The 26,317-nt window shown below is 33.7% G+C and overlaps 2 protein-coding genes across 2 annotated transcripts in view; one reads left to right on the plus strand and one right to left on the minus strand.

Moving 5' to 3' along the window:
* LOC135129870 (transcription factor SOX-13) overlaps window positions 1–26,317 on the minus strand; it is a 226,760-nt gene that overhangs the window by 190,130 nt on the left and 10,313 nt on the right. The window lies entirely within an intron of this gene.
* LOC135128657 (uncharacterized) lies at window positions 809–8,090 on the plus strand. The gene is made up of 4 exons (XM_064055680.1): window positions 809–815; window positions 1,881–1,953; window positions 5,328–7,176; window positions 8,022–8,090. Exons 1-4 carry the CDS (start codon window positions 809–811, stop codon window positions 8,088–8,090), a joined length of 1,998 nt encoding a protein of 665 aa, XP_063911750.1.

Here is a 26,317-nt window from a genome sequence, read left to right on the forward strand (position 1 = left end):
AAGGGAGATGTTACAAATTGCGATATCAAGAATTTTGTACATTACACGATACATAAATTTTTTAGGTCTTGGATGATTTACGAGTCTCGTCATTAGTCTCGCGTCTTAAACACCTCTTCGACTAGAATTTTCTCTTGCGCACTTAGCTATGAATACAATTTTTGTATTTGCTCGTTTTTCAGTTTTACATAAATCATACGTCCCCCGATTTTGTGTCTCAAGCGTTTATTTTTTAATCTTTCTGTCATATTTTCCAACTGCCCCAACCTGCAACATCCCCATAATCAGATCAGCTTTCCGACAATTCGCTTCAATTTCATCCGATATCCGTGCTTCTGGCGCGTGGTCTGCATTTTGTCTGAACCACGAAGGTCCTGAAGCGGTCGATTCGCTTTCCAGGTTTTATAATGCACCTTACTTATTCATTGCACACAATCGCATCAATAATTAATGAAAGTAGGGGTCAGACTGGCCTTTTTAAAAGACCCTACTTTATTGAGTTCTCCCGGCAAATAGGTTGTTTTTGTTTGATAACTTTGTTTGATGGCTTTTTTACAGGAACCGGTCCACATAAATTTAAAATTATCTAATACCGATGCCGTTTGGACACATATATGGACCATTTGCCAAATGAAAACGCATAAATTGACCGATCTGTTATTTCTTTTCGATTAGAAATCGCTGACCGATCGATAGCGGCCTTGAGCGATTGTTCGCTTCGACTTCTGATGAAATTGGGTAGCAGTGGGCAGAAGATACCTCAAGGCATCGCTGCGAGGCCCTTCTTTTTCGTAACGTTGTGCTGAAAATGCCAGGTTTGTTGGTACAGGTGCCAAGACAACAATGTATAATTAGTATGCTATTATTATGCGAATAAGGCGACTTGCACGGCTAAAACATTATGTTAATCAGTTGGATTTCTGATATTATAGGCTGAGGTGTTCGCAGACAAGCGCCTATAATGTTCTAACAGAATATTTTAAATTACACAATCATGCGAAATTAAAATTTCAGCACGAACAAAAAACTGCCGGGCTTATTGTTCGAAACAAAGGATCTTGACAATAGCAAATTAATAAGTGTTTTTTTCTTAATTTGAACAATAGACAACTGTGGCTGTGTGGGCTCTTATTCAGAAAAAATACTTGTTCTTGAAATGTTTAACGGCCAAGTTTATCTGAAGCACCTATTGTTAAAAACACACAAATTTGTAGAATTCTACAATAAAGACTACAACTATGTACATATATTGTATAAAAAGTATAACAACGGGTTACACAATTGTTGGGTATAGTTTTATAATACCAGTCCAATGACAATTGCACCTATTTAGCTTGTTCTATTAAAAATGAATGTTAGAAATTGTACTTGACCTGATCAACTTCTACAATAAATTTGTAAATACCATTCTATGATATTACTTAATTAATTAGTATTGTGAAACTAATGATGCTGAAAATTTGACTTTAATCACTTATTATTACGAGAGTAAAGGTTAAGGCAATCACATCAGAACGAAAATCTCTAAAAATAATTTGAAAACAATGAAGACAATTTATTTAATGTGAAGTCTTTGCAACCGTAAGAACACTTATCCCGGTTATTGTCAACCCCTGTAATCTAAGCTGCATGCCGTGTCTCCACTGAAAAAACTACTCATTAAAAGATAACAATAGATGCTTTTGTACTCTCTCCACCTGACAATAATAGAGTTGCATTTTGAATAAAAGCACTTGCCGCATCACCCTGATGTACAATACTTTGTTCTCATTTATGCGTACCGTCGAAAATCGATTCTTGTATCAAAGAAAAAACAAACGTGTTATCATTTGTGTAGTTTTTTTGCTGCAGATAATCGCGTCGTGATTCTGCGGTCACAGCCATAACAGGAAACGGGAACCAGACCAAAGACGACGTTCCGACGGCATTTACAACGTCTAATGATGTGGACGGGTAATTGGCTACCTGTTGTGTAACTGGACAATACGGATTGACGACAAATTAATTTACTTCATGCAGCGCAGGAATTAATGCGTTAAGGATATGCAAAAAGCAGCATAAGTATTTTAATTTCTGGATGTTCCCACTAAATACGAGTATTATGAAGAAATTATATGTGTTGTCTGATCTTTTCGCCTTGCGAGAAACTCTTTTTTAATTTTGTTAAAGATTTACTTTTCCCATTACATTGACTCTAGACCAGTTACAAAAATTGAATGAGATTATTAAATAAGTGTTGACCTCGCAACTCAATTGTAGTGTTATTTTCCGTCTAGAGCAACTACACATGCTTCAATTATTATCATTACATCCACACTATTGGAATAAAAATTCTGATTTATGAGTCCAGTATAGAAAAAATTCTTTAACAACCTTACAGGTGACTTTGGCCAGTGTGGGTAGTTCACATCGGAATGTTTTCGTATAAACAAGAAACTTTCAAAGGTCCCACGATTTTGCTTTATAATTCAGGTTTGTAGAATGCAACGCGGACTTTGAAAGATGTATTGTGTTGCGTACTAGCGTCTCTAGCTGTCCGAGTTTGCTGAAAGCATGCACACATGTGCGTACCCAACTGTCCATGCAATAATCTAGTAATTTATCTAGGGATTATTTTGAAAGAGCAACTCTGTTACTTTCACGGAAGAGCGCTATAAGTGTGTAAAATACGCACGTTGCTACGACAAGAATTACATACATTACCGAGATTAAAGAGCGTGTGGTACGCAGTATATTCTCACTTGAATGTAATTTTTGTTATTTGGTGATCTTTTTACGTTGAGCAAAAGAGAAATTGGATTCTCGTAGACTATAATTATAGGAAGTTGCTATATTGCATACGCAGCATTTTTCTCCCGAGAGACGCGAATGGCGGGTAATTATTATCCAGTTCTGTTGTCGCGTTCCGGGAGGCTAAATTGCCGCGGTTTTCGGTCTTTGGGGAGACGCAGGCAGGGGCGTAGCACAATCGTGTGCATCCTAAATTGTTGTGGTAATTTTTATATAAAAATTTGCAGCTAATCTGGCGCTCGGATGAATTAAATTGTTTCAAAACTACTACCTGCGTGTAAAATAAAATTGGCAATATTGAATTTGAAAAACAAAATTTGGTCAAAAACACCACAAAAGTGATCTTAGTTTTCCGGTTTTATAGGAGATGAATACCATTTCTGTTATGGAGGTACACAGGAAGCACAGACAACATGTCTAGAACATCTAAAATGTATAGGTTTCGCCTGGAATTAATATTTTTCGATGTAGTTTGGAGCTCGGTGTTGAGATTTCACGCGATTAGAAAGGAAATGTAAGGGATAAACGTAACTAGATTTTCCCCAAATAGTCAGGTCAGACACATACTACTTCGTTGTGACTGTAAATCGAACTATAAACTCATATTAAATGTTAACATGTCATCAAATTACCTTTGGAGGCAATGTTATTTCAAATTCTTCGAAATTATACTTTCAAATTACAGGTTACATAAGAGGTTTCTTATAATATTAATTAAAAATTGTAGAATTCTTGGATGCTATCCTCCGACAATAGCACTGTGACGTATACTTAATCTTTAGTTAAAAAAAATTACTCTTGTGACAAATTTCATAGACCAATTCTTTTCGAAAGTGACTATTTGTCCGAAATTTGTCTGTTCACGCTGTTCCAAAAAAATGTGGACCCCATCTTCAAATATTATTATTTAAATCTTGTTTGAATGAGGCGTCAGTTTAATAATCTACCCTTCTTTTAAATTTTAATCACTAATTTGTTAGAAATTTTGGAAAACGGAAACATTTATTTAGTGAATAGTAATTATTAACCAAAATGAATTTTTTTGGAATTCGACTTATTCTTCATATTAGACACAATTCATTTTTTAATATTCTGAATCGCTATATCAAATCGTTTAATTAATGTCAGAAAAAGAAATCTAAGGGGTGCTAAATTTGGACTGCAATCTGGTCATGGAGCAAGACCTCTATTGCCGACCCACTTTTCATCATAAATGTCTTTCAGAATAAGAAAAAATACGACAATTTTGCACAGACATAAAAAAAAATTGTTATAGTCGAAAATTTATAACGTTAAAGTTGAGAGTAGTAGATAATTGTGTTTGCTTATCTCTTTTATATAACAATATATGGCACCGACATATATCTCTTCAAGTAGATAATTTATGTTATTTACATTTAAAACGATATAACATATAACACATAGGTATAAGTGTTTCCTATGATTCTAATCGTGATTGAATAAACAATCAAAATCCATTAAAAAAGTATATGTTACAACTTGAAAAACATAGATGTGCGTCTTCATTGCAATATACTAAATTACGCTTCACCCATCAAGCTAAAAACAGTGGCGTTTAACAATTTCAATATTTCGATCTCAAAATATCAGGCTGCTGAATTTAACCTGGGACATCCTGTATTCAAAAATGTTTATTTTGTGCGAACAATTGGTCTAAAGTTATTTCGACAGAACTTCCCTCGCCTCTGAAATACAATCCAGTTTTTTCAAAAAATTATAAAATTTGATTACCTATGCGAATTTTTTTTTATGAGTATCGTTATAAAAGATATGTATTATGTAACGTTAAAATAAGTGTAAGGAGGCGTGCTGAACGTACGTTCCAAATGTGTTTTCCCTTAACAAAATATGATGACGTGTTCAACATTTATGCAGAGACATCTATATCACTTTGGATAGGTGCACTGTAATACTAATGATAACAGTATTGTATTCCCAAATTTTCGGGAAAATGCAGGGAGCCGTTCCCGATTTAATCAATAGAATAAATTGACTCATTCATTAATTTTTATGAATCACCCTGTATAAGAAATTTAAAAACTTTAATTGCAATGATAAATCACAAGTATATACTCATCATATTTTGCACATTTTAGATAGGAGTTATTCGGCAAAATTTTGAGATGGCGTCATCAGTTTTTTTGGGAGGGGGTAAACAAACAAATACATTTTGCGCAACCATTTATCACGATTACGATAAACTTAAAATATTTACAAAATTTCAAAGCAATCGGTTGTGCAGTTTCAAAGTTATATTGCAAAATATTGTTAATCAGTTTTTAATTTTTTTCCAAAAATTCTGGATGTTTAGGGTGACAATTCGCCACGGATTCATACACCATGCATATTCAAATTCTGTAATTTTTAGAAAAGGCTTGATTTGTTTTATTGTATTTCAAGGGCGAGGGAAGTTCTGTCGAAATAACCTTGGACCAATTTTTTCACTCCATATCATTACATAACGTATCATCCAGTGAGCTATTTCACAGCAGCTATAATGTTTTTCGTTGTGATAGAAATCAAGGACGGGGAGGTGGTGTTTTAGCTGCAGTCAAGAGTAAATTTTTACCTATCCCAATGAACATTGTATACAACATTCCAGAAATTGAATTATTGGGAATAAAAATATCAGTCAACAATCGCACAGTTTCTATTGTGACGGTCTATGTGCCACCCAATCTCCCTGATGTTATATATACTCAACTATTTGAATGTTTAGAACAAAATATTGACTTCTCCAATCCTGTAATACTAGCTGGTGATTTAAACATTCCTGATCTCGTTGAAGTTATGACTTCTAGTAAATCAACTCAACTTCTTAATATTTATAGACATTTTAGTACTCTAAATAATCTTACACAACACAACAATATTCTAAATCATAATGGGAAAATCTTAGATGTTCTTCTTACAACTGATCACTTTAACATTGATATTTGTAAACATTCCGTCCCACTGGTCCCGGAAGATCCTCACCATCCTTGTTTGGAAATGATTATCTCTTGTGTTAATGAACAATGTAATACTCGCTTCCCCAGAAATTCTGAGTCTTTGAAGTTTAATTTTCGAAGAGCTAACTTTATGGAACTCTACTTAACCTTGTCACTTATTGACTGGTCAAGAATCTTAGAAATTACTGATGTTGATTCCGCATGTAAAGAGACTTATATCATCATTTATGATCTACTGCATAAGTATGTGCCTCTGCAGAGAACAACAACTAAAAGAAAGAATTATCCAATGTGGTTTACAAAATCAGTTATTGATGTGGTCAATTTAAAAAATAAGCACTGGAAATGTTATAAAAAAACAAAATTTCTATATCATTTGGACAAATTCAAAGAACTTAGACGGTTGGCCAAAACAGAAATTCGAAAAGAATATCTTAACTTTGTTAGCCACTCTGAAACTATCATGAAGGATGATCCCAAAAAGTTCTGGTCGTTTGTCAACATGAAAAAGAAGAGAAGTAGTGTGCCGGGACACATGATTCATGAAGGTAAAACACTTACATCTCCTGAAGATATTGTGAATGCATTTGCCCAACAGTTTGAGACTGTTTTTGTATGTGATAGTGCTAACCATGTCTGTGACATCACTTGTGATATTGGTTTTGGTGTCTGTGACTACTGTGATAAATTGTGTTGTCCATCTTTAGTTAATGAATACAGCTGTTTGCATTCAACTGTGTTAAACAACTTTTGCATTCATCCGGATCAAATTTTGAAGGCGGCGAAGAAATTAAAGAACAACTGCGTTGCTGGCCCAGATGATGTACCTGCGTTTATAATTAAGGATTCTATCTCTTGTTTGTTGGTACCCCTGTGTCATATTTTTAATTTAATATTAGAAACTGGTTCATACCCTACCATATGGAAGTCATCGCGTTTATGTCCTGTACATAAGTCTGGCGATAGGAATAAGATTGATAATTATAGACCAATTGCTCTTTTATGCAACTTTGCAAAGCTGTTTGAGTCTGTCCTGTCTGACATTATGTATTCTCATGTAAGAAATGGTATTATTGTTGAACAACATGGATTCCTTAAAGGTAAATTTACAACTACAAATTTGTATGAATTTACACATTTTGTGTCGCAAGCCTTGGATAAGAGGTCCCAAGTCGACGTTGTGTACACTGATCTCTCCAAAGCTTTCGACAAGGTTAATCATTGTATTTTGCTTCGCAAGTTGGATGCTTTTGGTATTTCTGGAAACTTAATAAAAGTGATTAAGTCGATGTTACTAGATAGACAGCAGTATGTGGAATACAGTGGTTACAAATCAAAATTGTTTAGTGTACACAGTGGTGTTGCCCAAGGATCCAATCTTGGTCCACTCCTTTTTATCATGTTCTTGAATGATGTTGTTAACTATATAGACTGCAAATTTTATATTTATGCGGATGATTTAAAAATTGTCAATATTATAAAAGATCTTTCTGATTGCGAAAAGTTGCAGCAAAACATTGATAAATTTACTTCCTACTGTAAAAATAACCATCTTCCGATTAATAATGGTAAATGCTTAATTATGTCTTACACTAGGAAAGTAGTTACGCTTGTTTTTGATTACAACATAAATGGTACTATGCTTAAGAGATCTGATCGTGTTTCTGATCTAGGGGTTATAATGGATTGTACTTTATCATTTATACCGCATTTTGAGGCTATTGTGACAAATGCAATGAAAATCTTAGGATTTATTATAAGGAATACTATAGACTTCAATGACATTTCCATTATAAGGTCATTATTCCACAGTTTGGTCAGGTGTAAGCTTGAATATTGTGCTGTTATATGGAACCCCTTTCAACATATATATGTAATGTTATTTGAAAATGTTCTTCGTAAATATTGTAAATATCTTTATTTCAAAATGTTCAAGTGTTATCCACCACGACACTGCGACCAAAATGCTCTACTAAATTTAGTTAATGAGACCCCCCTGTGTGCTAGAAGAAATGTTTCTAACTTAATATTCTTACAAAAAATCTTAAAAGGTGCAGTGATAGTCCCCAACTTGTTAAGTGAAATTAAAATGTGCGTTCCTCGAATTAATGTAAGATCTCCTATAACATTCTATTATGTATTACCGAACACCTATCGGCATTTTAACAGCCCCCTTGTAAGTAGTCTTAGATTGTATAATTGTGTAATGCACCATGACATCGATATATTTTTTCATGATTTCTGTTGTAAAAACATTAGAAAGAAACTTTTATCGCTATGTATGTGTACTGGGTCTTAAGAACTCATGCCGAAGTTAAGAAACAATAAGCAATAATTTGATTAGGTCATTTTAGTAATTTTTTTGTTTTTGGTTTATATATATTTATGTTATATCTTTTTATTAATATTCTTGTTTTTTTTTTTTTTTAATCACTTGTGTTATTGTGTTACCTGTATAGACATTATGTCTGTTGGTTTAGAATAAACATTATTATTATTAACATTATTATTATTACGACACCAAGACTAAGCTTCAGAGTCCCAATAAACACTCTGGTACTATGCATTGTATAGGGTCCATCCGACGTCTGGCTACTTTCATGCTTTCTCAACGTAGAGTTCCTGTTTCCGTCTGCCTGTCATCTGTCTCGTGTGTCATTTTATATTAAATAGATAATCTCCGGAACTATTGAACCGACTGTTGTTAAATTTTGAATGTCTATTCGGAATATCGTGCAAATTTATCTGATCGTCTCCACCTACAATTTAATGACGATTGTCAGTAAAGTTCAATTAAATTTTATAAAATAACATACTCTTGTACTTGTGGTTTATGAATCCGCCTTGACTTTTTACCCTACCCAACCAAATTTTCACAAAAAAATTCATTTTATACAATAATTTTTTATATTAGTATAAGCGGCACGGTTATAATTTATATGTCTATGGCATAGCGGCTAATGTCCCGGCTGTACTTTTCTGTGACTCTTATTCCCTATATTTTTTAATTTACAGAGTTGTCACAAAAAATAAATTTTATAATTTTTAAAGAAATGGGCTTTGTTGGACTACACTTCAGAGGCGAAGGAAGTTCTCTTCAAGTAACCTTAAGCCAATTTTTTTTATTTAAATTTTTGGCATTTTTACTACAAAGGATATTACAATTAATTAGTCACAAGTGGTTCCTAAATTATGGTCTTTCCAAAAATATACAACATTTTTTCATATTTTCATGTATTCTTTCTAGAGCTCGTTTCATTTATTTTACATATTTTAATTGTAATTGTACATAAAATCTACGACATATTTGGAAAGTGAAGAAAAACAATGAAACTTTTTTGTATTATTAAATACCTTGTCTAGTACGACATAATATAAAAATAATGTTTATAAGTTATTATTTTTAATTTTATATTATCAAACTGTGAAAATAGTTATTTATCTTATTAGTGGGATAGAGCCATTATTACAGCACTACGAGTGTGAAGATTGCAGAAGACGAGGTCGTTAGACCGAGTCATCTGTAATCACACGAGTTGCTGTAATATGCTCTAGCCCACGTATGAAATACAAAACTTTATCTACAACTGCCCAAAAATGAAAAAGAAAAAAAGCCGATTAAATTTTTTTATTAATTAAAAATCAAGAATCAAGAGAATTTTTGCAGTGTTATGACAACCGCTCAAATTTGTTGTAAACAACGCGTCAATTTTTAGAAAAAAAATGTTGTTCAATCGAGAAATGAGTGATTCTGAAGCAGAAAGCTTGCCTTTTGAAACAGAAGAAGCTGCTGCAAACCTAGTGTCTTCATTGTTCCCTGATAAATCAAAAACCAAATACGAAAAATTTTATAAACGGTTCACTGACTGGTGTGCATCCAAGAAAATAAATCATGAAGCAAGATAGAAGGTGCTGTTGGCATTTTTTGAAGATTTGTCGAAAAGTTATAAGTGCAGCAGCCTTTGGGCTGTATGTGAAGGTTATATCGACACTTCGATTGAAAACAAGAAAAAGACCGCTTCTGATATTCTTGGAGGTGATCCTGGAGCCAGAACAAATACTGCCAGTAGCTACAACCCAGATTCAAGCATTGTTAGAAGAGAAATCTTAAATACTGGAGCTGTAACAAACATTTTGTCAACAAAACCTAAGCATTATGGACAAAGATACAAATCATTTCATTTCATCTGGTATTAATATCAGTAATTGTAAGGAATGTATTATCGACGTGTATAACAAATAAGTTAAGAATTAATCAATGTAATTTGTTGTAATTTACATGTTAATAAAATTCAACTAAGAATTGGAGACCTTCATTACACCACTAGTGGTGTAATCTTTCTATTACACCACTAGTGGAATAAGAGGGTTTATTACTCAACTCAAACAGTGCCGAATGAGTTGTGTAATATGACCTTTATAAAGCAGTTGTAGATAAAACATTTTACTGTATTAATGTTCCGTTCCAAAGAGTTCATATCCGACCATGTATACTTTCTGCTAATTGATGCGATTATTTAAGGCACAGTTACACATCCGCAGGTTTGGACAAACCAGCTTGACAAACAATAAATCAATATAATAAATAGAGTGCAATATATTACAACTTCCTCAGCCACTAGATTTATAAAATTATGATCTGGTCATGATTTAAACCAGTTCTCATGCTGAAACATTTTTGTGGTTGTTGACGAAATTACAAATAATAACCCAGTCCATATGATTTATGGTATAAATGGACTTCACAGTGTCTTGAGTACATAGCTACAATGAATTGAACTAAATTTAGCGAACACCAGTGAACTTTATCCCTGCCATTTACATATAAATATTAGGAGTATAAAATTTCTAAATTTTTAAAGACACTGACAAACACCACTAATCCCATTAATGGAAGAGTGCAGTTATCAAATACAGATGTAGGTATGTACTTTCTATAGTTTTCTCTGCTATTCAGGCATGCTAAGTTATCAAATGTATCACAGTCGAACATGCGTGAGAACGACGTCTCAAACACTGTGTCATTTACCATATCAACTGAACGCGTTGGAGATACTTTTGTTTTCAATTCAAATCACTTCATAGAACATACGTCATGCAGAAAATGCGCATCTAATTTGACGTGCTTCTAATAGAATTAATGAATGCATAAACAAACGTATGAATGTCACGTTTTGTTAGTATTATTTCGGTACCTGAAGCCATTTATGAACAAATATTTAATAATAATTTATTTGTATAAACATTTCATAACAAGTTTTGATAAAAACAGTTAATTCCTTCTATTCGTAGCGCTTTTTGGTACTGTAGTATATGTAGAAAACGAACCCCACTTTTCATAATTTTATCAACTTTTGTAGCTTGAAGACACTGGGGGTATGGTACCCCCCCTGCCTCCCGTAACGACGTCCCTGGACGCAGTTATAAAGATATTCGTGGTAGATTGTCAAAATTGATAATATTGACCAGTAATGGATTAGAGGCGGGAGCGGTGCGACGTGCAGATGGCTAAATCCGATACGGCGCGTTTATTAGCCGTGCACACCGGCAGCAAGCTAAGGGCAAGGTAAGTCTGGTACATTCTCGTCACGATCCGGCGATTGGATGGCAATCCAATAATCTCACTGTTCCGGTCTGACCTGATGCAATTCTTCTCTAAAGAGCCACGTTACTAAATACATTATGTATGATACCGCTCTCTGCTTAGCTTCGCAGATTTCCACTGCTACCTCTATTGTTTTTTGATGTTGAGCTGCCAGGATTGCTGCAGCAGAATGCGAGCGGATGTACGTTTTTGTGGTTTTTGCCGACTAGTATGTTGTACCGTGTGTTTACCTCAAGATTTAATGTAAGCGGCTATATGCGATGCACTTGCCAACAAGATTCTCGATATTACTTGCACAATGTGTTCTTAATTAAAGGTTCTTGATCCGACTGAAGCGGTGTTACCCTTTTAAGTCAGCCTCTGGCAGAAGCATCCCTATGCAATTTGCCCCTAGTAGGATTCAGCTGTACGTTAACATTTTTTAGTTTTTCTTTTTGCCATGTTCCGAATGGTTCAGTACTTATAAATTTTCTCTCGGTTATGTGATACCAAAAAGGGTGATGTGTGTTGTATTTATCACCCAAAAAACATACAGCACTAAAAGTATAACAAAACGCTTCAAGTTGTTTGTAATTGATGTTAATTTAGTGATCATTGTTACATAAATAATAATAATTTGTGAATCAGGTTTAAATAAAATATGTGGCAACACCATTAAAAGTATTTTTCGCATTTTATTATTACCTATTTAATATTTATTAAAGCAGTAAAATTATATTGAGGTTCCCAGTTATCGCAATCAGTCCTAATTTGTTTCAGTACTACATATTTATCATGAGACGAAAGTTCTGAAAGTATTTTTCGAAGATTTCACTTGCCTCTGCAGTACACCCCAACAAATCACGCTTCTTTAAAAAGTTATAAAAAGTTTGCAGTTTTTGTTTGAATTTTTCAATTCTTCAATTTTTCATGCTTTTATTTCTTCGGTTTTTCGTTTTGCATTTTTTCTAGTTTTCAAGTTTAAATTTTTCAGTTTTTCAATTTTCCTCCTTTTGAATTATTCAATTTTTAAACTGCAATTTGTCGATTTAAAATTTCTCGAGCTTTGAATTTTTAATTTTTCAACAGACAGGCCAACAGACAGACAGACGGCAACGAGGGACCTATTGTTTCGTACTCTAGGGGTCATAAAACGTCGAGAAAACATAAAAGTAGGCAGTCGTCCAATGGACTCTTACACTACTTCTTTACCTGACCCTCAGGAAATAATACTTAATCAATTAATAGAGATATACATATATAATTTTTGTATTTTCCCATTATTTCATGAGCAAAAATTTATTAACAAATGTCACTTGCAGCATGACATTTCCTTTTATTTAATTTCAAACATCTTCTAACAATTTTTTTCCAGAATATATTGATATAGTAAATAACCAAACAGTTTAGGCTTAAAAGAAAATCAAGAAATTACTGTTTTTAGAATATACCTTAGATGAACTCCTTATGATTAATTTACTAATAGGTACGAAAAATAGGCAAAAATACTTAAACACTTAAAACTATAATGTAATATAGATTTTTAAATATTTGGAGGACCCACTATCGCCCGAATCTAAAACTGTACTGTAGATAAAAAAGTCTTTAATATGGACTTCCCGTCTGAATAAATTACATTACAACAATTTGACTCTAATGCACTTTATTGCTTGTCTAGGTGTGGCGGGAGCAGATGAGAATTAAAGAGTGATTAATACAGAAATAAGAACGGCAATGAGTTTTGATTTACGAATAAACGCTAAATTCGTTTGACCTATAAAGATAATAACCAGAACGTGTCAGTTTACTTTAGCACTGCTTGGCATTCATGTCCCAGACCTCTCTTATTGGCAGTTCAGCACCGCCTCCTTTGTTGTCAACATTACAGCGCTTTTGCCAACGTAGTGCTTTCCCATCTCCTCGAAAAGAAAGGCTAGTGTTTACGTTTAGCCTCCTGCTGAACTATCCGTCTTCCCGTTTCGGACCAATTAGCCTCGCCCGTTGAACCCGGCGTCACGTTTTCGGTGTTGAACCTCGTGAGAATGAACATAATGAAAACGCAATCAAATCCCGCGATCAGTGTAGCTGTCCGCATTGACGGACGCGAGATGAGCGTGTGTACATATAATATAACGTGTGCCCCCTCGACGTAGACCCAGACGGGCGGCCCAGCGGGTTGTGGGGTCAGGGCACGTCAGTGGCGATGACTGCACCGACCATTTAAAAAATATCAATCTCGTGTCGGGGGGCCCGATTAGTTGCGCCATGGGATTAGCTCGGGTCTTCTCTCTTCTTTCCACGACTGTCGTGGATAAAAGGTATCGGCAACAATGCCTTCCTTCTCGACAATCTGAGAAATTATTGCACGGAACGGTGTTTATGAGAGAGATTTGTCTCCGGGGATTTTAACAAGGTTTCAGTTGGCGGTCGTTTCCAGAACTGTTAATACGTTATTTTGTTTACAATGTCGTCGTATGTGAAGTGGTGTTTTTGTTTAAATACAAAATAAGTATATAATAAAAAAAACAGAATTTTTTCACTAAATTTTTTGCACATTGTGACATGTTTAAAATGACAAAATACTGAAGGTTTTAATATGGAATATAGTCGCATCAGAGTTCAAAGATCTTTTTCATTATAACGATATACACGGTTGCTAAAAAGTATGGAAGCAGTTGAATTTTTCGGGAACGGTTAATTGGATCTTCTTGAAACATTGTGCAGATTTAACGAAACTCCTAATGTTAGAAATCATCAAAGAACCAAAAGACCCAAAAATGGGACAAATGACGAGAACGCCTTCAGTATCATGATACATCTTAGGCACGGCCACGGGAGGGTTAATATAATCGTGGAAATACCCCTAGTCAAAAACACCTAGAATGTGACATTTTTTAGTAATTTTTCGTAGATGATTTTTTATATGTTACGAATATGGATAAATCTAAATTTCAAATTCGCAATTATTGAAAGGTACAGGCACTAAAAAAGGAAAGTTAATAAGAGAAATTTTTTTGTAAATTGAATTTTTAAGTTGGAAGACTCATTAATTAGTAGCGTACGTCCTCTATTTCCAATTGTTATATTTCACACAACAACTTTATTTTGAATGAATACAGTACACCATCAAAAACTATTATATTCTGCTCTTATGTTAAACCCATCAACTAAAGAAATGGTAAATTTTGACTTTTCTTGTTTATAAACTGGACCATTTAATTACCCAATTAATTGAAGTTCATTAAAAAACGAGAAAACGGAAGCTTTAATAAGAAAAAGTTTCAAGTTATAACATATCGACATCTAAATCTTCAAGGCTACTGTTATCATCGTCGCTTCCACTCTCACTATCATCCAAATTATTAACATTAATTATTTCATTCTGTTCTGAAATATCTAAAAATCTTGTATTTTCCAAAGCACAATTTATTATTTCATCAGTATGTTTAACGTAATTGTTCCAATGCACAGCTGGAAATTGATCAGTGACATTTTGACAAGTTGCACAAACATCATTAGGGGAAGAGCTGGTTCTTGAATGATCTTGAAATGACAGTGGTAAGGTGGTAGCCTCAATACCCAGTGCCTATGATGTTGGGCGTATAACTCTAAATGATAACGTTTTTGTGGTTGTTGGTTCGCCAATATTCTCCAGATTTGGTCTTTCATGGCGTTGAGTGGATAATCAATTCCATTTTTATTTAAAAATTCTATCATTTTTGTCTTTGTCCAACTTTTTCGAGGAATTTCTTCCTACAAATAAAGTAAAGTTTTATTACAATATATGAATACCTCTGAAGACTAAATTGACACCTTAAGTCTAAGTACTATGATAACTTGCGCTATCTATCACAATAAGAGAAGGTTCCCGCAAATTTGGTATCAACTGTTCTTTGAACCATTTTTCAAAATTTTCATGGTTCATGTTATCACGATAGTCTCCAGATTTGCTATTAGCTTTAAAAATTAAAGAGGCTCCTTCAGTAAAACCGTTTTTATTATCAGCGTGAACCACAATGTAACTGCACCCTTCTCCAGTTTTTGCGATAGCAGTGTTTATTGAACCGTCTTGCCATGTCTTTTTGCATATGCTACTCTTACTAAATATCGACCTTTTATCAAAAAAAAGAGCTTCATATATTTTTTTCCTTTGTGTTGGTGGTATTCACCTAAAAATTTTGTTCTTTTTAATTTAACTGAAGGCCGTTCCATCAAAAATAATCTGTCATTATTAGTCTTAAATTTGAAACCAATTTTTCTTATCCAGTTGGTTAACGATCTAGGACCAAGGTTAAAATCGAGAATCTCTTCCAATGCTAGATCGTGCAGCAACTTAATAGTACTGTCTAAAATCTTAAATCTACAGGATTCACTTTTGTTTTTATGTGACTAATTCTAGAAGAAATCTTTTTCTTGTATTCAAAGCTACTTAAACCTATACTTTTTTGTAGCCTGTAGACAGATCTTTCCGAAATTTTCAATATTTCGACGGCCAGTTCTGTTTTCCTTTTTGTCTTAAATTCCAAAACATCTTAGTTTCTATCAAGATAGTCTAAAACATTTACATTTATTTGTTTTGCTTGGTCGTTAAATCGCTTCATTTTTGACTGGGACAAACGATAAATTTCCAAATTTGACATAAGATTCTACTACCTACTCAAAATTTGGTGATTTTTTGTCTCACACAAAGTGCATAAGATAGAAAGAGAAAAAGTTGGACTTGGGGTAATTCCACGACTTTATCATGTTAGATGTGACTGAAAATCCAAAAACTTCAGAGCAGCAATTGCAGCAATTGACATTGAATCACAATATGAGTAAAGGCTGAGTTCAAAACAAACTGAAACAGGAGAAACATAACCCATACAAAATTCATTTAGTACAAGAAGTGAGTGAGGATGACTTTGACCGCAGAATCGAAATAATGGCAGACAGACTAGATTAGGATGGCAACTTCATAAACCAATTATTATTATTTTTTGATGCTCTACTTTTTGTTTGAATGGGCATATTAATTGTCATAACTGTAGATACTGGTCCAATACAAATCCACACTGGATAGAGGAGATTCATACACAGTACCCCCAAAAAATTAATGTTTGGTGCGGCTTTATTGGTCGCCACATTATTAGACCACCCTCTTCATTAATGGAAATTTAACGTCTGACAAATTTCTCCAAATTTTGCAAGTATTATTCCTCGACTTGACAAATATTTCTCAACTATGAAAATCCAAATTTATCTACAGAGTTCATCTGGTTCCAACAAGATGGAGCACCACTGCACTTCGGACATCAAGTACGGCATTACTTGATCGAAACTTTTCCTGGAAGATGGATAAGACAAAGGGGAGTAGTTGAGTGGCCAGCTAGATCGCCCGATTTAACCTCACTTGATTTTTTTCTGTTGTAACAGATTCATTTGAAAACTTTGTGTAACGTATTTAGTATTGCTAGGAAGTAAATGGAGAACACTTCGAATATTTGTTGCTAAATTATTGTTTTTTAAATGTTAATTTGATGTCTTCAATAATGTAATTTTTATTTAAATTTTCCAAAAAGCTTTCATGACAAAGTATTCACTATTTACAACCATTAAATTAGAGTATTGTTATTTCTAGAACATTTTGTAAATTATTTAGAAACAGCATTTAAATCAACTTGTTAAACTGACACCTTTACTTCAGTTTATGTACCTTCAGTTCTTTCATTTTTACAATGATTGGGTGCTAGTATAATTTTTGAATAAAATGCCCTACGCCAGGACTATAATAGACAATAGTATTGTCAAGGCTAGCTACGATTTTCTGATTTTCAGTATTTTTATTATTTACCGTGTTGGAAAAAAAATAATGCATGTGCTAGATTCCTGAATTCAGAAAAAAATGCAATTGAGTCTTACTTCTCAAAAACAAATGAAGTATAAAATTTGAAAAAATTACTGAAAATAGAACTGGAATATTTCCTGGGGACAGCCCAAATTTCAAAAAGATTCACCTACCCGTTCTCGCGTTATTTAACTGCTTCCATACTTTTTAGCGACCCTGTATGTAGGTACACGTAAAGACAAACATTATGCATAACAATATTCTCTAAACAACTGCAATACTTATAAACCCCCGACAAAAAAATAACCCTTAAAGAGTCTGAAATTGGTTATATGATTTCTCCACCATTGCGTTAGTAAAATGACCTCTCTTAGGGGGTAATTTCAAGTTGGATTTGCGAAATCGCAAGTGCGTGGTGGTAATTGCGATGACAGCTGTTGTGATTCGCGATTTGTTCGTTATCGCGACTGCTGTCATCGTGACTGCTGTCATCGCATCTTCCATGGCAACGGGGACTTGCGAAATTGTAAATCCAACTTGAAATTGGCTGGTTAGTTAAGATATCTAGCTTCAGCTAACTCACGCACCTTCATTCATCTATCGGCCAAAACCCTGTCAATGATTTTTTGTATAACGACAATTTTTGGTCCTCCGGAACCTGATGTGTTTTCAACGGATGTTCTTTCGCGTTTAAACTCATTAGCCCAAAGGCGAATGGTTTCAACCGAAGAATATAAATCATCCAATGTATGAAAAATCCTTTCATGGATTTAGGTTGCAATTTTCCCTTCCCAATGAAAAACTGAATTACACTATGAATTGCAATTTTCTACTTTAAAAAAGAATCTATATCATCTATAAGAAGGCTACTTGAACCCTACATATGCAGTTACTGCTTTTTCTTCTTTCGCCCTCCAAGACGATGTGAACCATGTTATTCATCAAACCACCCTTGTAAGAACCATCCCGATCAAACCAGCTTTCAAGCAAAAAAGTTGCATTGAAATCGGTTTAACCGTTTGGGAGCTACGGTGCTACAGACAGACACAGACGCAAGGGTGTCAAAGTTATAACAATCCTATCCACATAACACATCCTTCGTGAGCCTAGTTCATACACTGCACCCAATCACCCATACTTCTCTTTGATGGTTGCTTGAACCTTCCACCGGAAGAGGCACTCAGTATCTTCTTTGGGGTTATATAAGGGAAATGTTTCTTCACTACTGCAATCACCCACCCGCCCTCTCTTTTTTTAGAGTGTATGCCATTTGCCAAAATCGGTCTTTATTAGGTAACAACCCCACCTACCCGCCCTCCTTTTCTTAGAGGGTATCTCATTTGCCAAAAACAGTTTTATCTTAGCAGGTACTAACCCCACCCACCCACCCTCTCTGTTCTTAGAGGGTATCCCATTTTCCAAAATCAGTCTATCTTACAGCTACTAGCCCCACCCACCCACCCTTTTCTTAGAGGGTATCTCATTTGCCAAGCCTTACCTTAGCACGTACTTACAGGTTTTTTTCGTAATCTATATACATCATACAGATTTTTTTTTCTTATTTTTTTGGGACTCCCGAAACCCCCGTACATAACGTACCTACTGAAGAGTTAATCTGCCATTTTTCAGATACCTACCCGGTATAATGGTCAAATAATAGGTCAAATAGCTGCAGTTCCGACATTATTATTTTAAAAATAAATTTCTTGGTCTACTAGATGAATTTTTTTTCGATTATATGGTATATATCTAAGTTCTTAGTGTGAGTATGATGCTTACTTAAAATAAGGGGAACAGGACTTCCTACCGTCAGGCATGTCTTTTCAATAATGTGCTAAAATCAATCTGTAAATGACTCTATGTGGTGTCATCCTGACGAGTCAAAACGAAATAAGTTCTAGGACCTTTTTGGGATTCATTGCCATTTTTTGTTGGGAAGATTACCATGGGTATGTAAAGACTCAAAGACTCTAGCGACGCTCATACATAAAAGAAAGTTTTTTTCTACAGGCCCAATTTGACGTTTGCCTTTCAACGCCAAGCCATCAGGATATTTTGTTTAACTGTATAGTGCACAATCTGCTTTCGTCTATGTTGAACATGTGGTAAGAAGGAAAATTCTTTTCTTTCATTACTGTTTCCACTAAAGCAAAAAATTCGTCGATGTATTTCTTTAAGAAGTCAGTTGCTCTGGCAGTTGACGTTCCCTTTGGGTTTCTAACACTTACGGTTTCAACCAAGTTTTACCACTCAGTTATGATCGAAAAGGGATTTGGTAGAATATTACGTTTTGCAAGTTGACATCTTGCTCACTTAAAATACTTTCTTTTTATTAACGACTAATGTCATTTTCCAGATTATTTGTTAAAACAGTTTTTTTAGTTTTTCTTTCATTACATGGTTTTTCTTACAGTAAGCACATAAACATAAAGCCTGACCGTGGAACTTGAAACTGCTAGGTAATCCATTTTTTTATTGACAACATCTTTAACGGCCTTTTGTTTTTGACGTAATCCTAATGAAAGAAAACGGGAATATACATCATATTTTGTTGGCTTAAGCATTAACTATTGTAAAATAGCACCAAACGTGGAATATTCAACAATAACAATCCGAGATGTATCTCATATTAACACACTAGAATCAATTTTGAAGTAAAATAATAATAATAATTAACATTATATAGCAATGATTATGCGACAATTCTTATGCTTATTATGCTTATCTCGTCATTAGACATTTCTGTATTAGGTAGTAATAGTCTGTCTGAAAGTCAACCGGTCCTAAGCGGAGTTCCTCAGAGATCCGTTTTGGGGCCGTTGCTGTTTGTTGCAAAATTATATGCTAATCATCTTTGTAGGGTTTAACATCAGACCAATTTTTGAATTTGCCGCAGCGATTTTGTTAAAGATATAATTCTAGAACGGGTACAAATATGAGTCAAGAGTGTCTCCTTCAATTAGGAACATCAGCTATGAAGTAGACGCCAACCAGAAGACCTTGTGTTAAGTTTTCTTTTGCTTTTAGGGATTTCGCCAATATTAACTTTTGAACTAAATTAAAGTGTGCAGCTTCGTGATAAGTCCGAAAAAATCTTGAAACAATAATTTAGCACACTACCTAGACAACATTTTCGGCCCAACTTTTGGTCCAACCTGTTTCTTTTTTAATTTCATGAAATGGGATACTCATGCACTTGTGCACTTTCAAGTAAGATTTACTTATAAAATTTTGAAACGATGTCATTAAATTTTGGGTGATGATGAATACATCAATTTTGAATATATACACAGAGATAGATGGAAACGGGGCACCGACATTTTTGTTTTCTTCAAATTTGTCAATCGTTAGATTTATTTTACCACAAAATATCTACATATTTAGTTACTAAGGCTATACAGATATTGAAATATAAATTATCTCAAAATTTTAAATAGTCCATAAAACTGACTCTAGTTGAGTGTGTTTTCCCTCAATTGGATATTACTTACTGTAATAACAACGTATTGTTTCGTGAGCATTGATTTACCATTATTATTGTTATTATTATTATTATTGAAGGCCCAATTCCCAGAGACGTCTGTGGAGATGAAGACGGCCAAGGTCACCCGGAAGAGTGGACAGCGGTGACGTCACAGAGGTCAGGTTGGCCTGATCAGGTGTATACACCTAACGGTCGCTTGCATCATGACAGGTAGGAGGCTGAAACAATCACGCATCACACACAGCCGACTCGATGTGAATTCGGCGGTCCGGTCACGTCCACCTGTTAATGTAACTAGCCGATATCTTGGCGGCTAATGATGTTGGTTTTTAGTGGAAAGGGACATATTCACACGGTTCGTCGACGATGAGGTGGTTAATTGTTACGGGAAAATGCTCACTTCATCGGTGAATCACAGGAGTGTGCTTAAATTGTTGAGAGAATCAATATTTTGGTACGCTTGAGTGCCTTCAGGAATTCGTTTCGATTGTTCTAGGTAAATGCAAGGAAAGTGGAATTTTGTTACCGCGTGTGTGTTCGTGTGTGAGCTGGGTCGTGTTGTAGAACTGTCATTTTGTTTGATTAGTTGTTGTGAGATGAAAGGAAATTAGAAATTTACAGTTTGTTCGGTCTTTTTACGTTTGGAATGGAAATTACTTTCATTTTTTCCTTTACGTAACGACAGTATTTGACTTTTATAACTTAAGGTTGATATAAATTTTTTAGAAAACGTGACGTCTGATTGAGGTCGACTAATTTAAATGTTTTACTAAATATACGTTTGCTCTACAAAAGTTGTTTAAACGATAGATTATTATTATTCAAGTGGAATTATTGTTTTGTGTTAAGGTTTTGGTAAGTTCACGCAAACATTTTTTTCGCAATTTTTAGTCTAATTTTTTCGACATTTGAAAACCCTTAAGACCAGTTGTAGGATGAAATTTATAAGTGTATGTCTACAAAAATGTAAATATTTTTGGAAACACTTTGAAAACAGTTCTAAGATGAACAAATACGTAAAACCCATTTTAATATTACACTAAAATTGTTTATTTTTGTTTATGAATGAGTCTGGCGTGGCGCTAATTTCGTATGCAAGAAGTTCTCTGTTGTTTGTGGGAAGACCTACGATTGAGGAAATTAGACGTTTAGAGAATAGGCATGTATAATTAATTCATTCACGATCTTTCCGGGTAAGAGGGTTTTTCTTAATGTTAGATAATAATAATTGTTTGGACCAGGAAACATGGACATCATGACTTATCATTATCCAACCCCTTAATTCAACAAGATTCATTTTTTGAACCAAAATGATAATCTAAATTTTCATTAAGCGCTGTTAAAAAAATTAACAATAGATCTGACAAGTCAAAAGTGTAGCGAAGTTTTCTGCTAAATTATCAGCGTATGTGACGAAATTATGAATGACTGAAAAATATCATTCAATTTATATATTTAAAATCGGATTAAGATCTGTGAATAAAGAAATATCTCCATTCTCCAAACTAAGCAAAAGTATGAACATAGGGGAGATTGGAAGATACAAAATAACAATGTCCTTTAAAATTATTTAAAGGTTTAATACATATATTGCATGACATTTAATCTGCCACATAATTCCTTGCAGAGTGAAGAACATGTCCAAAAAGTGGTCGCCGCTGTGTGCATGACACAATAAATTTAAGTTCTTTTTCTGATTTATTGTATACGCTAATGTCGTTACATTTAAAAGTGGACTTGCATTAATTCTCTCAGTCGAAGTTGTTTTATTACAAAACTGAAAATGAAATTTCAAAAGAATTTATAACAGTTATAAATTGTAAATTTCTAGGTGGTTTTGAAAATTCTAGAAGTATTTAAGGAGAGGAGAAGGAACGAATAGACTTTTTCAGCTGCTCTGATAGTGTTAAGTTTGGCCACGAAACACGGTGACATTCGGGGTCAAGTCTAGTGTTTTTGGGGAGTTTTTCGTTCTTGGAACAAACCTTATCGCCTGAAAATAATAATTAACACAATGTTTGGTATCATTTTTGATTCTTTAATTTTTTCAAGTAAGACAAATCATAAGAGTCTAAACAATATCAGTATTTAATATCCACCTCTAATGTCGTTGTATCATGAATAGAAGCACACTTCTTAATATGGAAGAATAATAAACACATGAGAGAAATCGTAATTAGTTCGTCAATGGAACAGTGCAATTATGTAGATGTCAATTATTTTTAAATAACAATAATAAATATACAGGTATTAATAACTGTCTCGATAATCTAAGAATACTGAGTTGATTGGAAGATGAATTCATCTAAATTAACTGTTTTTTCAATTTCTTTGTTCGCACACCAAATTAAAAAAATTAACTAGTTGTTATATTTAATACAACAGCTTGTGTATAAATAATAATAGTAATACTCATAATAACAGTAATAAAACTAAATGTATACCATAGAATTTCAATTTATTCACGTGCATTTGCCGTTTATCTCCGAGCAAGCAATCTCATACCAGTTCGTTATTTTTTACAAATAACAAAGCAAAATTCCGTTGAAAGAAAAGTTAAAAACTACAGCCTCCTGCACAGATAAGTCGTGTGTTAACCCATTCATTCTTGTCCAACGTGTCTCTCTAACGAACAGTTTGCACAATTAAATTTTGTTCCACATGATTATTTCTGATGATGGATGAGACTTACGGCAACAATCGATTTGTTATTACTAAGAGGAACCGTAATTTTTTTGCGCTGCATATTTCAACACGAAACGTAATTAATTGGGGATTGAGTTGTGATGAAAAGGATCGTCGTATTGTCTGTTTATCCAATTGTGAAATTCTTATAAATCACATACGCTTACTGTTACATAACTGTATTCGACAAAAAAAATCTAAATATGTGTACAATAATTGATTGCTGCATTGTAAGGCATTTACTATCTTGTTTCTTTGTAAAAGTCGGCTCTGATGTATAATAATAAGAGCCTCGGGCACACTTTCGAAATTGCCGGTAAGTTAATGTGTATGAAAAGTTGATTGAAGCAATTATTCCAATTTTTAGTAATGAGAGAAAATCTGGAACGTATGTGGGGGATTTCAGAGCACGTTAGCCTAATACTGAGATAATTTCGCATGCAAGAAGTTCTCTGTTATTTGTGAAGCGATTCGGATTGAGGAAATTAAATGTTCAGAGAATAGGCATGTATAATTAATTCATTCGCGATCTTTCCGGGTAAGAGGGTTTTTTTTTAATGTTAGATAATTGTTTGAATGAGGAAACATCGACCTTATGGCATCATCATTATCAATACCCCTTTATTTTGCTTATGCATATAAAGCACAAATTAATTTTTTTAATGGTGCATTGTTTTTTATTCAAGAAATTCGCCACACATCAACATATCAAAAGTGTTGAAATTTAAAATCATATCCTGTTAAGTTGGATTTCAATATAAGACATTCTGAATAATAAAAAAGAACTTTTTAAAATTAAAAAAAGAAAGTCTGACTAAAAATGTTGCAGTTAAAAGGTTATGTAAGAATAGTGGCACAATTTTCAAAATCTGGTGGTAATTTGTGTACCTAGATAGCAAAAATAATAGTCAATTTTATTTGGCTTTCTTAAAGCATTAAAAACAAAAATCACATTACTTTCTTCACTTGGGTAGTGAAACAATTTGGCTCCTGAGGTAATTCCAAAAATCGTATACAACTGGATGATGACCAGTTTGGTGGTCTGAAATACATAACTGAAAATTCTAAATACCTATTAAATTACAGGCAAAGCTGCATTTAAACTGTCGATACACATGTCATACAGATATATTAATTTGGACATGTGCTGCATAATACTCAAACGATATTCCTAAAATTTTGGGAAAATTAGATGAGCCATTTTTGAGAAATAATAATCGATAAAATAACTGACTATGCGTATATTAATTTAAGTACCGACCCGTACCGTTGCGGCTTAGTAGTCCAAAAGTGAATGCTCGAGGAAGTTTATGCAGCAATGAAAAACATACATAATGCACCAACTAAATTAATAAGTAACATTTTGTGGTGTATAATTAACAAAGAAAAACTCTTTCATAAACAACTCTTTGTTATGTCATTGGAAAATTCCAAGATCCAAATCTGTACATTCCATTTTACAACATGTTTTCTTTTTAGTCGAAAAAAAACCGTGTTGATGATTTGTTTAATTGTAGTCGAATTAATGACCTTCAGTATTTCTTTTGTTAAAACACTTAATTTCTTATTGTGTTCCTACAAAAGAGTTCTTCAAATTATTGGTTTAGATTGGATTTTATTAGACCCGAGATTGAAGTGTTTGCAAAATGACAAAAAAATCGTGAATTAACAACTAATATCAAAACAGGTGGACAGAAAGACTGTTTTCTTAAATGTGACATTATAAATATTACCAGAATTAAGTATGTTTAAAAATTTTATCAAAACAAAACAGTCAAAAAAACGCATGTCTAAAATTAATTTATGCAAAAAACTAGCAGCTTTCGTTTTATCTGTATTATATGCGAGTGATCTGAATTTAAAAATGAAAATTTGTCGTGGCAGAATTCGAATTGATTGAGTATCGTTATAAAAAGTATAAAAGAAAACTGTACTGTTCATAGTTGCTTTTAGTTTTTTATTTTTTTGTAAAAGGACCAAATTTCTGTTCTCCAAATTGTTAATCAAATTCCCTTAGAAATGAGCAGCAAATAATTTTACATTATTTCTTTAATTTAATAATCTAAGTTATCCAAAAAAATAACATAAATGGGAACATTGTATTTTGCTGCAAGCACTTTGTCACAGAAAGTTAGGTTATGATTGACATTTGTGACAGGTGACGAGTAGTCATCAATCATTACAACGAGGCGGCGGAATTCGCGAAAGTTCAAAGCCAGTTTGATGTATGATGTTTTATAATCACCTTGTACAATATTATACACGGTGAGTCGATATCTCATTGATAAATAATAATAAATAATATATTTGTGATTCTACATAAAAACAAAAATGATTAAAAATACAACTTATTACTTCCCGAGTGTAAACTAAGGAAGTACTGTAATAAAGTCCCCATCAGACGAATGGCTACTACCGTGTTTTCTCGACGTTTCATGACGTACGAGAAAGTAAGTGGCCGTTTGTCTATTGCCTGTCTGCCGTCTGTCGATGTCGATTTATTGTTAAATTTTGTATGCACTTTCTCATCTAGATGGTAAAAGGCTAACCAGAATTTAGCTAATCATCTCCAACAACAATTTGGTGACGTCTCCTCAACATTGTTTTAGTAAACGCTATTTAAATTTTATAAAATAATATACTCCTATGCCTGTGGTTTATGAATCCGCCTTGTTTTTTAATCCAGGCATCCAGATTTTCGCAGAAAAATCTAAATTGCATGTTGATGTGTCAGAGCACGGCTTTATGGAGAGCTAAGTGGTTGTGCAGTCAACATGCTGAATATCCAAGGGAGAAGTTGGTTTGATTAACTCACAGGCCACAAATTTTCTTATTCATCAAATCGAATATGAGTTACTAAAATTTTTCGAAAATTTCGAAGTAGAATAGTGTTGCGCCCGCCTATATTTATTTAATAATATTTAAATAAGAACTATAGCAATAATGTTCAAAATGTTTTGTTTCATTCTAGCTTA

Source organism: Zophobas morio, unplaced genomic scaffold, assembly GCF_036711695.1.
Source record: "Zophobas morio isolate AGI-343-1 ecotype UQ-CSIRO unplaced genomic scaffold, CSIRO_AGI_Zmor_V1 ptg000002l, whole genome shotgun sequence".
NCBI lineage: Eukaryota > Metazoa > Arthropoda > Insecta > Coleoptera > Tenebrionidae > Zophobas > Zophobas morio.